The sequence below is a fragment of the Zootoca vivipara genome, chromosome 11 (genome assembly GCF_965207765.1).
Source record: "Zootoca vivipara chromosome 11, rZooViv2.hap1.1, whole genome shotgun sequence".
In the NCBI taxonomy this organism is placed as follows: Eukaryota; Metazoa; Chordata; class Lepidosauria; order Squamata; family Lacertidae; genus Zootoca; species Zootoca vivipara.
In genome coordinates this window covers 25,825,925-25,843,325 of record NC_142594.1, presented here as the reverse complement: position 1 = coordinate 25,843,325, position 17,401 = coordinate 25,825,925, and the positions used below count along the sequence as shown (strand labels likewise).

The window sequence follows — 17,401 nt, the reverse complement described above, 5'->3', positions numbered from 1 at the left end:
TTTTATTTCATTTTTTTGTTGGAAGCCACCCAGAGTGACTGGGGAAACCCAGCCAGATGGGCGGGGTATAAATAAAATTATTATTATTATTATTATTATTATTATTATTATTATTATCTTCATTTCTACACCGGATTCATCTCATCACCTTCTCGGCTGCTTTACCCTTCCTGCTTTCAGTAAGTACAGCAATTTGGCTGATGGGAGGCCAGATGCATGGTGGTCCTTGCTGACCACCCTTCCTTGCTGGTTTCCTCCAGTTGACTATACCAACTTTTGTCACTTGGGATCATATCTAAAGGATTTATTCTTCCCTTAAGTACTAAAGCCCTTCTCTATGTGCCGCCATCAACTGAAATGTGGTGGGTGGCTGAGAGAATCATAGAATCATAGAACTGTAGACTTGGAAGGAACCATGAGGGTCTTTTTGTCCAAAAGAAAGGACCTTGTCTGCTGTGACATCCTCAGTAGTGGAACTAAAATGTCTTCTCTCCCACAATAACCCGCCTGGCATCTACCTTAATGTCTTCTTGTCTTATTTTCCCAGGCCTTTTAAACTTTACTATGTGTTTTTATTTTTAAAAACTGTGAGAAGTTTGTTCTTTTTTGGCTCTCTGTTCTAGTTGATCACTGCTCAGGGCCGGTGCGTCCATTTACGCGGACTAGGCCATTGCCTAGGGCATGAAAATGGAGGGGGTGCTGCCGAGCCTGCCCCGCAATACCCCCATGCTGCCGCTGCCCGCCCACCCGCTCTCCGAGGAGCTCACAGCGTCCCCTCCACAGGTGGGAGGAGCGCGAGCCAAAAGGAGAGCTCAGCGCCCTCCCGCCCACAGAGGGGACGCTGTGAGCTCCCCAGAGGTTGCAGCTAGCAAGCGGCGGCAGCGCCCGCAGCTGAAGCCTTCGGCTATGGGCACTGCTGCTGGTGCCGGCGCCGCTCGCTCGCTGCAGCCGCCGCCGCTGAGGAGCTCAAAGCATCCCCTCCACAGGTGGAAGGGCGCCGAGCTCCCCCCTTGGCCCGCGCTCCTCCCGCCAATGGAGGGGATGCAAGGGCATCAGCGGTGTGCGTGCGTGCGTCATGACGCATGCACCCGGGGGGCGCCAGAAGGTGTTTTTGTCTAGGGCGCAAAAAGTTCTAGCACCGCTCCTGTCACTGCTGCAGTATTTTAATCCCTTGAACCCTGTTTTAAAGTGAATTTTTCTTCTTATTTCAGCCTTATTTCCTGCTGCTTGCTTTTTTTAAAGAGTTTTAATTAGTTTTTATTTTGTACATCGCCCAAGGGAACTGTTGTTATTAGGTGACAGATACATGGTATAGATAAATACATACAAAAATAGAAGATATCAAGCATCTCTCAATGCCTTCCTAAACAGAGAAGAATAAACAAGCATCTGCACCCCCCATCATTCAGCCTGGACACTGAGGTCCTGCACCGAGGGCCTTCTGGCTGTTCCCTCACTGCAAGACGTGAGGTTACAGGGAACCAGGCAGAGGGGCTTCTCAGTAGTGGCGCCCATCAGATGTCAAGAAAATAAACAACTATCTGACTTTTAGAAGACATCTGAAGGCAACACTGTTTAGGGAAGTTTTTAATGTTTGATGTTTTATCATGTTTTTAATATTATGTTGCGAGCCCCCCAGAGTGGCTGGGGAAACCCAGCCCAGATGGGTGGGGTATAAATTATTATTATTATCATTATTATTATTATTATTATTATTATTATTATTTTCAGTTACCTCCTGAAAGAATACCATGAACTCCAAAAGCATCATTATATGTCTGTGTCTATATCTTAATGCAGCTTTGTGGATGTTTTCTCTAGCCCAGAACATAGGAAACTGTCTTCAGGCAATTCGTCTATCAAGCTCAGTATTGTCTACATTGACTGCAGTGGCTTTCCAAGGTTCCAGGCAGGGGATGTTCCCAGCCCTACCTGGAACCACCAGGGATTGAACCTGGGACCTTCTGCATACAAAACAAATACTTTACCACTGAGCTATGACCCTGTGCTGTGAGATCCCCTGGTGTAGATGGACTGCAACCTCCATCTCCCCAGCTAACATGGCCAGCCTAATGGTCAGAGAAGATGGGAGCTCTGGTTGAACAACATCTTGTAGACCCAAGGTTGGGGAAGGCTATCCTAAGATTTCTGTAGCATGAAAGCAAATGCCCCAGTCCCTCCTTCCCAGATCCATTACTTTAAAAATGCAGCTTGGTGAATAATAGAGTGTATACATTCAGCCATTGCCATATTCATTATGAGTGTGGGAAAGAAAATGAAGATAACTTAACCTGAAACTTTCTTTTCATTTGTATAATGTTGATTCTTCCTCTTCATCTGTATGAACCTGAGAGAGTGATCTCTGGCATCTGGGTTTGGAGCTATGATGTCAAACACACACAGAGAAATGAGTCGCACTTGCGGTTACTGTCTCATGGAAACAGTAAAAATAATAATTCCTCCTCATTCATTTGGAGATGTATGATCAGGTGTTGGTTAACAGTGAGCTCCTTATCAGCAAAGAATGTTTGCATGTCTGCTACCTACCCTGAGTTTGGGGGGGAGTCATCATTTAGCAAAGATTTATAGGTCTTTGCTTCATGGTGTTCTGGGAGGGAACGGAGGCTCGTTGTAAGTGGTGCATTGCAGTGAAGCAGTAGCTTCAGGTATTCCTAGAAAATCACAACTTTTGATGACTGGTCTGTATGAAAACCTCCTATAAAATGTCCAGAATGTGTGTTATAAACTGACTTAGGAAATCCAATAAAGTTGCAAGCTTTGGCAGGCTTCTAGATGAGATTTATAGACTACTGAAATATGGAATTTCCATCATCCTTTTTCTCATATCCACAGCAACCCTTTTTTGTTGTTATGTGAGGGCTCGTCATCCTTGTCACACAAAAAAGAAAAAAAAATTTTGAGGCACTTTTGAGGCAAATCGATGTAAACGAAAAGAAGTTAAAATAGTTTTGAACTGCTTCATATGTTGAGCAATTTACATTTCCCTTAATTTTGGTTTAAATGTAGTGTTGCGCGGAAAATTTCTCCTGATTAATATGGAAATAAATTGCATTTGAAAAAGGGAGAGAGAGAAATTCAGTGAAATTCTCATGGGTGAGGTGCAGGGCTTTGGATGTGCTGAACTTCCTTTTTCAGGTGACCAAAAGGTGTTGCTAAGTACCCTTCCCTTCAGTCTACGAATTCTCTCAGTGTTTTGCAGCCTCCCTGCATGGTTGTGCTTCAATTAAAGCCCAGGGGAATACTTCATGAGGTGACTCCTCCTATCATGGGGCCTTTCCAGTCAGGAAGTACAGTCAGTCAGGAAGGTTGCAGAGTGCTGGAGAAATGTTCACTGGGGCAGAGGGTGGCTGGCTGGGTGGGGGAAGCTCCCAGGCACACACCTCTTGGTTACCTTGCAACAATAAGGTAAGCTCAGCCCCCCACCTGCTGAAATTGCAAAGTGCCCCAAGAATAAGGCAGACAAATGTGAACCTCTTGCTTAGAGAAAGAAAACTTTAAAACAACACATTTTGGCACATCACTAATTCAATATGGTTCTGTGGTTTTTCTAGCCTCCTTGTCATATGTGCCTTCTGGATATAACAGGCATAGCTGCCAAGTTCCGGATTGAAAAATCCGGGACCAGCAGCAGCACGGCACTGGAAGTTGCTTCTACGCAACTTCCGGACATGCGTAGAAGCAACTTCTGGTGCCGCTCTGCCCATTTCCAAAATGGCTGCGGAGCCAGAAGTCACTTCTACGCAACTTCCGGACATGCGTAGAAGCAACTTCTGGTGCCGCTCTGCCCATTTCCAAAATGGCTGCGGAGCCAGAAGTCACTTCTACGCAACTTCCGGACATGCGTAGAAGCAACTTCTGGTGCCGCTCTGCCCATTTCCAAAATGGCTGCGGAGCCAGAAGTCACTTCTACGCATGTCCAGAAGTGCGTAGAAGCGACTTCCGGCGCCGCTCTGCCCATCTCCAAAATGTCCGCAGTGCCAGAAGTCGCTTCTACGTGACTTCTGGACATGCGTAGAAGCGACTTCTGGTGCTGCGGACATTTTGTAAATGGGCAGAGTGGCTCTGGAAGTCGCTTCTATGCACTTCCGGACATGCGTAGAAGCAACTTCTAATGCCGGCGCTGCCTGATTTCTGGTGCCCATACATGGACAGAGCGGCACCAGAAACATGGCCGCCAGCAGGAGCTGCTTTCCAGGGGATTTACGGGATATAAATCCATTTGGGAGACCAGCGGGAAATGGTAAGAAAATATGGGGGTTTCCCGGGAAAAACGGGGTACTTGGCAGCTATGTATAACAGGTTGCTTGTGCTGCTCCCTTGCAATGCATGGCTTATCTTGATTTAATGCAGGCATCCCCAAACTGTGGCCCTCCAGATGTTTTGGACTACAATTCCCATCATCCCTGACCACTGGTCCTGTTAGCTAGGGATCATGGGAGTTGTAGGCCAAAACATCTGGAGGGCCGCAGTTTGGGGATGCCTGATTTAATGTGTTTCTTCCATTGATGTTGCCTGCAGTTTCTGCATGGGCACAGCTAGGAATCAGTGAAACTACTGGGCTTCCATGCTTACATAGCCTTGCTGGATTGAGCAATGGTTAAATCATACCATTTCCCTTCTAGCACAAGAAACTCAATGCTGACCAAAATCTCGCATTATATCTGGGGCTCTGCCACCAAGACACTTGCCCCATTTCGTACCCTCCTACATGACACAACCCAAATCTGGGACACTATTTTCTGGGTCCAAAATCCAGCACGAGATCACAGACCTGAAAAGGTGCTTTTTTGTGTGGGGGTGTGTGTGTGAGATATTGGCCCCAAATCACGAGACAGCAAGAGCCCCAAATGGCTGCCGTACTCTCAATGGAAAAAACAGGATTCTCCGGTTTTTCTGAGGCAGTTGACGGGTATGCCATTTTCCTGTTATGTCTGCCCATTTGAGCATATTTTCTATGGAGTTTCTTATTTTTCTCTCCTCTTCCATGATCAGTGCATAACTGTGGAACATAAATGAATGTTTCCAGCCCTGCCAAAAGACATCTCTTATATTCTAGCATAACCAAAGCTAGACACAAGGAAAAAAGAAAATATTTATTCTATAGGGGATCAACGGGTAGAAGGAGACAGTGCAAACAGCTGTACGCAACTAAGAGTAAAGGTGCACAAAAACAAAAAGGGTTATCTTGTGGTATGAACATCACTTGGAGGTTGGTAGAAAATATTAAATCAGCTGCACTGAGCAAGACAGTGGAGATTCAGCAGCTGAATTGAGGCTTCTGACGCCCCTAATTCTCACCCAATGTGGCAACAAATGCACATTGGGTTGGATACAGCTTAGTCATGCTTGCAGTAGGCCCACTGAAATCAGTGGGACTTAGGTTAGCCATGTCCAAGTTCCACTGATTTCAGGTATGACTCAGCCCCCTACCTCTGCTCCTACCAGAGTGTCACACGCATCAGTCCATCCTTGCAGACCTCCCCCTTCCACCCACTAAACAGGCAGAAGGACCACTGGTAGTACAGTGGAACCTCGGTTTATGAACACCTCGGTTTATGAATTTTCAGTTTATGAACGCCGCGGACCCATCTGGAACGGATTAATTCACTTTCCATTACTTTTAATGGGAAAGTTCGCTTCAGTTTATGAACACTTCAGTTTATGAACAGACTTCCAGAACCAATTACACCCATGTTTCAGTTTATGAACGCTTCAGTTTAAGTACTCTGCGGACCCGTCTGGAACGGATTAATCCACTTTCCATTACTTTCAATGGGAAAGTTCGCTTCAGTTTATGAACAGTTGCTCCGCGGACCGTCTGGAACGGATTAATCCACTTTCCATTACTTTCAATGGGAAAGTTCGCTTCAGTTTATGAACAGTTGCTCCGCGGACCGTCTGGAACGGATTAATCCACTTTCCATTACTTTCAATGGGAAAGTTCGCTTCAGTTTATGAACGCTTCAGTTTATGAACAGACTTCCGGAACCAATTGTGTTCATAAACCGAGGTACCACTGTATCCTCATGGGTGGAACTCCCCCAAATGGGGCCTTTTGAGGATGGGGAGGGGCTGAGACAGCCAAGAATCTGCTGGAAATGGAGTCTCACAACTGGGGCAGACGGGCATTGGTCTCAATCTGGGCCTGATCTCTGCACCAGCCTGGAGCTGGCACAAGGACTGGGGCTGATTTGCCTGCTCCCACTTCTATTACTGCAGCCACCATGAGTGGTCAGGCTGTGGAAGCAACAGCAGCAGAGAGTTTGGACTGCTGGGTCAGTCTCAATCCAAACACATCCCCGACATGAAAAAGAATGGGCCACCTCTGCTGGTGCAGTTCTGCGCCCACATAATAGTCATGCGGAATTTTAGGTTGCGGAATCAGTCTATCCAATGGTCACATGTCATGAGGCAAAGTGGAAGCTTCATGTTCAGAAAGAGCATGTTAAGTAAGCTCTCTCTGTATTATCCTTTGCACTTACTCAAAATGTTCTTATTGAGCTAGGCTGCCCCTGCAGCATGACCAGCTTTTGTGTTACAGTGGTACCTGGTATTATGTACTTAATCCGTTCTGGAGGTCCATTTGTAACAGGAAACCACCTGTAATATGAGGCGCGCTTTCTCTAATGCCGCCTCCCACTTCTGCTGTGCTGCCGGAGTGCGACTTCCTGCTCGCATCCCGGGTCGCAACAAGGGGCATCTACTTCCGGGTTAGCGGAACGTAAGCGGGACGGTACGTAACATGAGGTACCACTGTAGCTTACTTAACTGCTGAATTGTTCTCAATGTTTTGAATTTTTATACTGACTTGCATGGTTTTATTGCTCCCTGCTTAGAAAAATTCTCTTGGTATGAGAAATGTTGGCTTGTGAGCTTCTGGGGTGAGCTATCTATCTAGCCTGGAATCCTTGACATACGGCCTATTTTTTAAAAAAAATCGCTCAGCTGAGATCCTTTGCATTCGCCCCACTTATTCTATGAAAGGGTAATGAGTGCTGGGGTGGGGAGGTGTTTAGTAGCTTTTAAAACATTCCAAACCTGTTTACTTGCTGCTCTTTGCTCCACAGAAAAGAGAAGAGATCACTCCCCTTCTTCTTTTAAAATCTGGTAATTGAAAACCTATCTTGTTCTTACAGAATGGTTTTGCTGTTGTAAGGCCCCCAGGCCATCATGCTGAAGAATCAACAGCCATGTAAGTACCAGGGAATATTGCCCATCTTGGAGTGCTAGGGTTACTGGCAATCACCTGCATTGTGCATGTCTCTGGGGAGCTCTAATTGTTAGCAGATGACTGAAAAGGTTTTCGAGGTACTCACAGAAGCAGATTTATGGTCTTAGAGATCATATAGTGGGTTTTTTTTAACACACACACACACACACACACACACACACACACACACACACACACAAGCACTGAACATTATTTATAACTGTTTTCCTGACTGATGTGCTTTGTAAAATTTCTGTTCTTCTCTATTCCACAGGGGGTTCTGCTTTTTTAATTCGGTTGCAATTACTGCCAAATACTTGAGAGACAAGCTAAATATGGGCAAGATATTGATTGTAGATCTGGTATGTATTATTGGCAAGCATCATCATTTGAGTGGATCTAGATAAAAAAAAAGGGTTGGGGTAGGGGTGGAAGGAAACGGGGAGGGGAAAAGGGGTTTTGTGTTTTTCTTTTATATGTTAGGCTTTCCTGCCTTTAATACTTAGGAGTAATAAAGGTGTGTGTTTTTCCTCTGAATTTGGGAACTCATTAAATCCAGGATGGCAGGACTGAAACCATAAACATGTATGTTTCACTTTAATGGTGTTAACTGCAATTTTAATGAGAAGAAGGCGCAGATCAGGGTGACTTTTATGGTCCTTAAATGAATTGATACTTCCACTGTTAAAATGACCCAACAAGTACCAACGTTTACTTCTCCCTGCAGAATATAAATTTGAAATAGTTAAATTGCGTGGCTTTGGTTTGGTAACCGGTTTGGCTTTCCTCCTTAAGCTGACAATAGCTTGGCTTAGTTGTGCAGTGCAAACATTATTGGAACAAAGGAACAAGGCCTTTGTCTCTCTCCACCCCACCCTCGCCCGGTTCCAAATCACGTGTGCCAGTACGGGATGCCTTCCATGCAGGAAATCTAATTTAATAACAACAAAGAGCCAGCCTTCGTGGCTTAGATTAATCTTTTGCTGCATAGTACAGTTTCAAACAAATGGTTAGTTCAAATGCGGTTGTCACTGGGTAAGTTTTCTCTCCATTCGGCTTGTGAATAATGAATTGAGCTTTGCCTCCTACTTAAGGACCAACTTCATGCATAGCCTGGAGGAAAAGCTGGGGGTTGATTTATGAGCACCATTTTTGTTTTGCCTACACTTTGGGAGGAGGTGTAATAAGTTGTCTGAAAAAGCATAGACAGGAAATGAACCCTGGCATCCAAACCTAACCTGTTACATCTGCATTTAATTAATTTTTGCAGGTGATAAAAGATTTAAAGACAAAATGCGTTAAAGATCCCGCCCCACCCCCCAAGCTATGGAATTAATAGTTTAAATCTTATTCATATCAGCGCTCATAATTAAATCTCCTTGTGACCTTGCCCCAGTGGAGGACGGTGCAAAGAAAACAGGGCTTGTGGTTTAGTTGTATGAACAACAATTGTTTTCTAATATATTTAATCGTGTGATACAAAATGCACAATTAAGCAGAGAAAACAATCAAGATGTTTCTGTACACTTCTGGGCAAGTGATAGGAAGAGTCTGTAGTCTACAGCTGCAGTCCTATGCTAAATCAGCAGCAGATATTGCACCCCAGGAATAGCAGTAGTGCAGCAAAATGCGCCCATAGCAGTAACCCTGTCATGCTCACCAACCAGGAAGAAGCTTGCCATCAACGCTCCCACAATAGCTGTGCAGGGAAAGGCAACAATGAGCATATAGACCATAGCTGCCAAGTTTTCCCTTTTCTCATGAGGAAGCCTATTCAGCATAAGGGAAAATCCCTTTAAAAAATGGATAACTTGGCAGCTATGATATAGACATGGCGGAACAAACACATGTTGTCACAACGGACGAGCCAGAAATTTGATTCAGTTCACATTTAAGGGTGGGCCCACCTAATACAAGCGTTCTTTAACAATGTGTGAAGGGTATCCTTTGAAATTTGCACCTCTCCAAATTCTGCAATGCAGGTCTCCTGCTACATAATGTGTACAAAAATGCACAGAGTGGGTCAAGGTGTTCATAAAAATACATATGAGTGAAAATAACATGCCAAAATCCATTATATTACAGGAAATGCTTTGCAAAAATGTGTGCGTTAGACAGAAATTGCAATAGGGATTTTCTCCCCTATCCACCATGCCTGGGTTTTTGTGTTTGTTTGTTTGTTTGTTGCAGTTGTAAACAAGCTCTAGTTTCCTTTGTAGCTGTTTCAGAGTTGACTTTAAGAGTTGTCTTATAGAAACAGAAAAAATAATGACAAATGTGAAAAGTAAAGGGGAGCAACTGGAACCGGTGACTGGGTGTTCATACATTGAGAATCTCTGCTGCTCTTTCATTCCACATATCTGGCCTGGCACCCCATTATGCCAGTGGTGTCTTGGATAAAATTATGAATGTTTGGCAAGCATTGAGAATCGATGCAATAGCAGGTTTGGTGCTCATTGACAAAAGTACCTGTGCGTCTCATTGTTGCCACTGAGAGCTATCTTGTATTTGGGAGTTTGTGGCAAACAGAAGCTCCCTTTCTGTATACTTACCATGTATTCTACCATTTGGGAGATACTGCTACAGTCTGTGAAAGAATGGAGGGTCTTTAACCTAGCTAACACAGTCGTACATTGGTTTTTGAACAGCTTAGTTCCTGAACGTTTTGGCTCCCAAACGCCGCAAGCCCATTAGTGACTGTTCCGGTTTGCGAACTATTTTTGGAAGCCAAATGTCTGCCGGGGCTTCCACAGCTTCCGATTGGCTGCAGGAGCTTCCTGCAGCCAATCAGAAGCTGCGCTTTGGTTTTTGAATGTTTTGGAAGTCGAACGGACTTCTGGAACTGATTCTGTTTGACTTCCAAGGTACAACTGCACATGGTTTCATAAGGAGGAGGGAGATCCTTTCTCTGGCTGCTATGTTTGAATAACCTGTACGCTGGAGGTGGCCAACAGCAGTGATAGATGTTGTTTGGGTGTTCCACCTGGAGATATGGGAATTCCCCTCCCTGATTTGGACTCTCCTTCATTGGGCGGTGTTAAACAGAGGTTGGATGGCCATCTATCATGGATTATTTTGCTGTGATTACAGGGAAATTGACTAGACTGCAGTGTTTCCCAACCTTGTGCCTCCAGCTGTTTTCGGACTACAATTCCCATCATTCCTGACCACTGGTCTTGCGAGCTAGGGATGATGGGAGTTGTAGTCCCAAAACATCTGGAAGCACAAGGTTGGGAAACACTGGACTAGAGGACTCTTCCAACCCTACAATTCTATGATTTACATGCATCAGGGATCCCTGATGGGTGTTTGTATCTGAGTTCTAAATCAGGGTTCTGAGAAGACTCACTTCACAGCGAGTCTTGCATGTTTGTTCCGTTCTTTGTATCAGCCCAGCCACCCTGTATGAAATGATGTTAAAGACTGTGTCTAAGATAGGGAGCAACACACCTGGAACCAGCGTAGAAGCCTCTTTTTATGAGTGATGCTCCTTCAAGTGAATGGGGCTATGGGAAAATGGTGATCATTTGTTTGTGTGCTCAGATGATCAAACACAGATCAGGATTCCCACTTTATCCATAAATTGGCAATCCCACAAGTCTGCCTCCCTTTAGGCTGTCTCCTTCAGCAGGACTAAGTAAAGTACAGTGGTACCTCGGTTTAAGAACAGCCCTGTTTACAAAATATTCGGTTTACGAACTCCACAAAACCGGAAGTAGTGTTCCGGTTTGAGAACTTTACCTCGGTCTAAGCACGGAAGCCAAACGGTGGAAGGGCACCGGCAGTGGGAGGCCTCATTAGGGAAAGTGTGCCTTGGTTTAAGAACGGTTTCGGTTTAAGAACAGACTTCCGGGATGAATTAAGTTTGTAAACTGAGGTACCACTGTATGTGTGTGTGTGCATGCTCGGAATCCCACATTCTGTAAATCATGGACTGAGGTGTAGGTCCAGAACAAACAGAGAGTAGCTCAAAAAAGGGATAACGTATTTTTGACACAGAGGGTGACTTCAGAAAGGTATAATGAATTATATGGCAGTGGGAAATTTGCATCGATTAGTTCCCTGCAATATACATATTGAAAGAAAAGATGGCAGGTGCCAAACTGCTACAATATTTTCATATCTGAAATTTCTGCCGACACATATTAAACATTTGACTCAGCCCTGGAAACTGCTTTTCTCCTGGATTTGGGGATTATGTGCATTGAAAAAATATAATGAAGCCAGATTGTTTCAACTAACTTCCCTCCTTCTGATCCTTGGAGCTTTTACCATTCCTTTTAAAGATTTAAATCTGCAATCCTGAAAGGATTTTCAGTGTTTACATGCTGAAAAATAGGAATGGCATAGGAAGAATTTTCTCATAGTTACCAAATAGTTCTTGAAGGAGACTGTCCCATGTGTGGCACACAGCTCCCAAACCAAATGCCCTAAATGGGACTGCTGTGCTTTTGTGTGAAGTTCGTGAGGCTGTATAATATATTATCTCCATCTTCTCTACTCAACAGAAGATAATACCACCATCCCCATTCAAAGCTTTATGTATACTGCATGTTCACACCGAGTTCCTATAAATTCAGAAGTCAGCTCCATCCATTTATATGAAATACCTGCTCCCTCCATTGCAGTGAATCAGTAAATGCTTTTTTTAATAATTAAAAAAAAGGCAGGAGAGTTTTGTGTATCCACCCTGAATCTACAAGGCTTGGCTGGATCAGAGTAAACATACTGCTTGGCATCAGGGCTGAAGATACCCATCTTCTTTCATGCTGTCTCCTTTTTCTCAATGGAATCAAGTATCCAACAGACCTCTAAACATTTTTCCAGATTTTTTTTTTTAAATCAGAACCTAAAACCAATTTTTGTGCACTGGTAGTTTGAGACAGTAACTTCCACATCATTGCCTATGTTGGATCTGAGAAGGTTCTCCTTGAAGGGAAGAGAAGTATCATTACTACGTGTCGGAAATAATTTGTGGAAGCACCCCACAAAAATGCAGAATGGATGTTAGAAAAAGTATTGAACATATTATCGTTTCTTTAGCTTTTCCCTTGGATAAAATTGTGCATGGAACCCAAAGGTTTGGTGTTTCAACTATGCACTGTGCAACAAAAATGTCCCCATTTATCCTGCTATCAGCAACTATGCTGGAACTATTTCCTTTATTTCTGTTGAGGTAACCATTTATCAGACAAAAAAATTACTTGCCCTCTTTCTTTGTCTATCAGCACTACTACTCATGTTACATTGAAAAATAACATATATGGGGAGAAAATACAATAATTTGTTAAAATTATTTGTGGCATCTGGAGGTGGAAGAAGGCAAAATTTCCCACTCCGCCCTGTGTTTGCTGCATTCAGCATTGTTTCTGTTCCACTACAGTTTAGCTTCTGTTGAAACCTACATTGTTCATCTCACTATCTGATAGGGCTGAAACTAATGTAATTAACCACATAATTAACTTTAGTGTGTTTCAATGGAAGGAAAACCATGAGAACAATGCAGACAATAATGTCATTTATTCAGTGTTTGTAATCTAAAAAACAAAACAAAAACAAACAGAGCTAGAGAATACCACTCATATTAGCTTGCATGATTTTCGTTCCTGACCTCAGACAAACACGCAAATTGTCACAGTTTCCACTCCCGTTTCTGTTTCTGATGGAATTATCCAACATCCTTAATGGCAGCATCTGTTTCCAAGGAACAAATAACATATTTGACTTGCACATGTCTACTCGGAAGAAAGCCTCATTGTCTTCCGTAGGATTTGTTTCCAGACAAGTATGTGTAGCAGTGTAGCCTTTGTGGCAATATTAGAAATAGCATACACAAAGTTAATGTATACAGGAAAAAAATAGCATGCACAAGAGGCTTACTGCCCATGTTTTGCTGTCTCAGCAAAAGTTTATTTGGACAGATAAATGGAAGAGTAACATCCATATACTGTGAAAACAATGTTTACAAAATCATATAAGTTAGACCATTGGTCTAACTCAGTATTTTCTATACATTGACTGCAGTGGCTCTCCATGGTCTCTGCTAGTGCTGCCTGGAGATGTCAAAGATTTAATGCAAAATGTGATGTACAACGGAGCCACAGCCCTGCCCTGCCCTGCCCTGCCCTGCCCTTTAGTTTCTGAAGAGAAAATAAATGCCATTGTACGTCTCAGAAATATCAAAATAGGAATGCATATTCTGAAGATAGCATCAGTGCTGAGAACTCGAATGGCATGTATTATTATAGAAGTTATCTCTGGTAGTTCACGGGCTCATATCTTGGGCTCACGCATTGGCAGAAAGAGACCTTTTGGTTTGGTGGGGAGGGCAGGAGACCCTGCAAATTGCACTCTGCACCCAAACTTCCCTTTTGGGCTTCTTTTGGGGTGCACAGTGCCTTTGTGCTCTCCCCAGTACCCTCTCGATGATCGCGCTTTCCCCAGCGGTTAAAGCTCTCACTCCATCTCCATTAACGGACACCTAAGAAAAGCATAACAAGAATAGTGGGAATGTGCATTAACTGAAGCAGGGGAAAGTTCTCAAGAGCTAAATTAGTTAGTAGTGTTACTGTTAAGTGGCATCTAGGTAATTTCTGTTGCAGCCCTGAGCCACAATTATATTGTGTCCTGCTTGCGCTTTAGTACCATGTACGCCCTTTAGGCTGATGTTCTAGCATTTCCAAAAGATTTTCTGGGCCTATGTGGCTTAGAAATTGCATCTAAATTTTAATAACTAGAGCTGAGGTGAAAATGCCAATGAAATGTTTTTCAATGAAACCCTCCTGAAAGATGATGGGAAGGGAAGAATTTCTCTCAGTTTTTCAGAAGGAGGTTCCTACTTGCATTACCTAATCTTACAAGTTGGTCGTGGTTTCCCCATCACCACCCATCCCTCTTTGTTTTGTTTTAAGCAATCGTTCTTGTGCTACTCAAAAGTGCCCTGCAATATATTGCTGCCCATTATTATTATTATTATTATTATTATTATTATTATTATTATTTGTAGGGGAGAATATCTTTAGGAAACTATGAGGGAATTTTGGTCAAGTCTTAGTTAGAATTGACATTTTTAAGAGTTGGCAACACAGATGTCTATAGTAGCAACTGCAACTAGACTACATTTGGCTTCATTATACTTGGAAATCTTTGAATGGCGTACTGTGATATATTGCGATGATTACCTGCACAATAAGCCATTACGGCTCCTTGGGAACAGGTTTTGCTGAACATACTAATGAGCTCACCATGAATTTTAAAATTCCTTAAACTATGTTTTGCGGTTTTCATTTCCCCAGGAGCTATTTTCCTTAATGAAATAACACAATCCCATTTCAGCATTAATTTGAACGTATCAATAATAGCTTAATAATATTATGGATTCATAAAAACATCCTGCAGGATTACTGTGTAACTCCAACTCTGCATTGCCCCAAAATAACTGAAACTAAACCTCAGCTTGTGTAGAGAATAGATAGCCAGTATGCTCAAATTTCATTATTTTGGAAGATTCCTATCCCCACTGGAGCTGAATGCATTTAATGACACGGAGAGGCAGATCCAAGGTTTGTAGGTCACCTGCTCTCCTTTTTTACTTGATGTGTGGCCTTGTTTAAATCCATAATGGTCACAGAGCCAAGTGCAAAAGAGAAGCACAAATAGGTTGAGCGGCAACCTAATTAAATTGGAGTTCTATGCTTCAGTTTTGGGAAATTATCTCTAGCACAGATTTGACTGACTTTTTTATTTGGTGCATTTTTATCCCGCCTTCCTTTCATCATAGAGCTCCATGTTGTGCATATGGAATTTCCATAGAGTCTCCCTTCCATGGCTAGCCAGACCATGCTTTGCTTTTTGTATGGTGGCTGTAGAATCTGCCCTGAGACCAAGTTCCAATACGTCTGGCATGTGTTCTTCCTTATTTGTCGCATTATAATTTAAACACTTTAACCTGTGTTCCTCTATCAGTTTCAACTTGGACCCCTCCAGGTCAAACCCAGCATCAATAATCTGTTCCACAGAAGAGTGGACAAAAGTGGACACTCGTGGATAGATACAAGCTGATCTGCAAGGATCTGTGGGCTGGCTTTTTAATTCCAATACTAGAAGCGGATCTCTCTTCCCTAAAACCATGTACAAGGAAATGGACAGTAATTATCTGTGTCAATATGCAAACTTTATGGAAGCAGCCCTCACAAGACCATAGCTGCCAAGTACCCCGTTTTCTCCAGGAAAACCCCGATTTTACTTACCTTTTCCCAGTGGTCCCCCGTATCACTTCGTCTCCCGTTTTTCTCCGTTATTTTCTCCTGCCGGCGGCCATTTTTTCCTTTCCTATTTGCCCTTCTATGGGCACCAAAAATGGCCGTCGCCGGCTTCAAAAGTCGCATCTACGCATGTCCGGAAGTGCATAGACACGACTTCCGGTGTTGGCGGCGGCCATTTTTTGTGCCCATAGATGGGCGAAGCGACACCGGAAGTTGCGTCAACGCACTTCCTGACATGCGTACAAGCGACTTTCGAAGCCGGCGGCGGCCATTTTTGGTGCCCATAGAAGGGCAAAGCGACACCGGAAGTTACGTCGACGCAACTTCCGGTGTCACACGGCTGCCGGTCCCGGATTCTGCAGTCCGGGACTTCCAAGGTAAGCACAAGACTGCTGTGACTATGAACAAATTCAGTCTCGAAAAGCTATTTTGCACACCAGCATCCTAAGTGTATTTCCTTGGAAGCAAGTTCCGTGGATTTTCAGTGGCAATTATTTCCAAGCATGCATGTTTAGCACTGCAGCTTAAAATGTGATCATAGATGCTAATAATTTGTGCATGTGAATTATTGCTACCAATGATTTGTATGCGTGTAGCTGCATTGTATTGATGGAATATGCTGTCCTTTGTCAGAGGATTTGCAATTCATTCTTCAAAGTGGCCTGCCAGCAAATAGCGTAGAGGATGAATGGCACTTGTGGCCTTTTGAGGATCAGGCTGCTCCAAGCTAATGAGATCATATTCTTACATCGTCAACTACAGCCGTCATGATTTTATGAACATAACGTATGAAGTCCTTTCTGCATCTGGGTTCCCTTTTGATGTGGATCTCGCTGCGGAGGGACTGCTAACTGAACTGAACGTTTCAAGGAAGCCAATTTACTCAGCTGGTTGCAAACCCTTTGACCTCAATAGTGGAACTTGGCAAATCAATGAATACTGGAATATTTAGTGCTCTTTCAAGAATTGCAAAAATGCTCCATAACCCATAGATCCTCCTGCAGAATTCTAGTTTGTATTTTAAACATTAGTCTTTCTTCTTCTTTCTTTTTTAGGCCAATGAGACTAGTTAATTAAGCCTGAGGGGTTATGAACTGTTGGCAGTTAATAAGTCATAAAATTCCTCCATAAAACAGGATGCTAGATTCCATCACTGAGACAAGGAGTACAAAGAGCCGGTGTATAATATCTAATTGTACAAAAGGACTGGGATTTCTCAATGACTGCTCATCTGGAGTCTCAAGGGCACGCTCACTGTGGTTTCCTGATTTTTAGAAGCCGGTTTAAAAAATGAGTGTATTAAAGAGTAATTTGCCTGAAAGTTCAGGAAGTTTGGGGTGGTGAAGGGTGGGTGGAAAGGGGGGGAGAGAGAGAGAAGAGGAAGGAAGGAAAAAGAAAGAGGGAGAAACACAAAGAGAGGAGAGAAAAAAGAGAAGGAGAAGAGAAAGCAAAAGGGCTCTCGGCACACTGGCTTGGACATGATTGTGTTTGTCATCTATTTTCTTTCCCCTTTAGGATGTTCACCATGGCAACGGTACACAGCAGGCTTTTTATGCTGACCCCAGCATCCTGTACGTCTCTCTTCATCGCTATGATGAAGGCAACTTCTTCCCTGGCAGCGGAGCCCCAAATGAGGTTAGGTTTATTTCTTTAGAGCCCCAATTTTATTTGTATCTTTTCGGGTAATTGCATTGCATGATTACCCCTAATTTTCTCATCCTCGGCTGGTGCTTTAAATTGCACTAGATTACCAAATAGTCCACTGGGGCCAAGGGACCGGCGTAGAACAAGTGCATAACCCAGAACAGTCCTTGTCAAATGGGGGCCGGGTTGATTTGACATGCCGTTTGATGTTTGTTTCAAAAGGACGTTTTTTGGATGTTTTCTTATTTTGATTCACTCCTGG

General features: G+C 43.4%; 1 protein-coding gene and 1 non-coding gene across 5 annotated transcripts in view; one reads left to right on the top strand and one right to left on the bottom strand.

Annotated features, from left to right (window-relative positions):
* Positions 1–17,401, top strand: part of HDAC9 (histone deacetylase 9) — a 450,375-nt gene that overhangs the window by 349,673 nt on the left and 83,301 nt on the right. For all 4 annotated transcript variants that reach the window (XM_088653965.1, XM_035130280.3, XM_088653966.1 and 1 more), the window contains 3 exons: positions 7,158–7,213; positions 7,506–7,593; positions 17,011–17,130. In XM_088653965.1, coding sequence (XP_088510091.1) covers positions 7,158–7,213; positions 7,506–7,593; positions 17,011–17,130 — 264 coding nt within the window. The remainder of the gene's footprint in view (positions 1–7,157; positions 7,214–7,505; positions 7,594–17,010; positions 17,131–17,401) is intronic.
* Positions 1,934–2,005, bottom strand: TRNAT-UGU (transfer RNA threonine (anticodon UGU)). Its single transcript has one exon. It is a non-coding gene; the product is annotated as a tRNA-Thr (tRNA).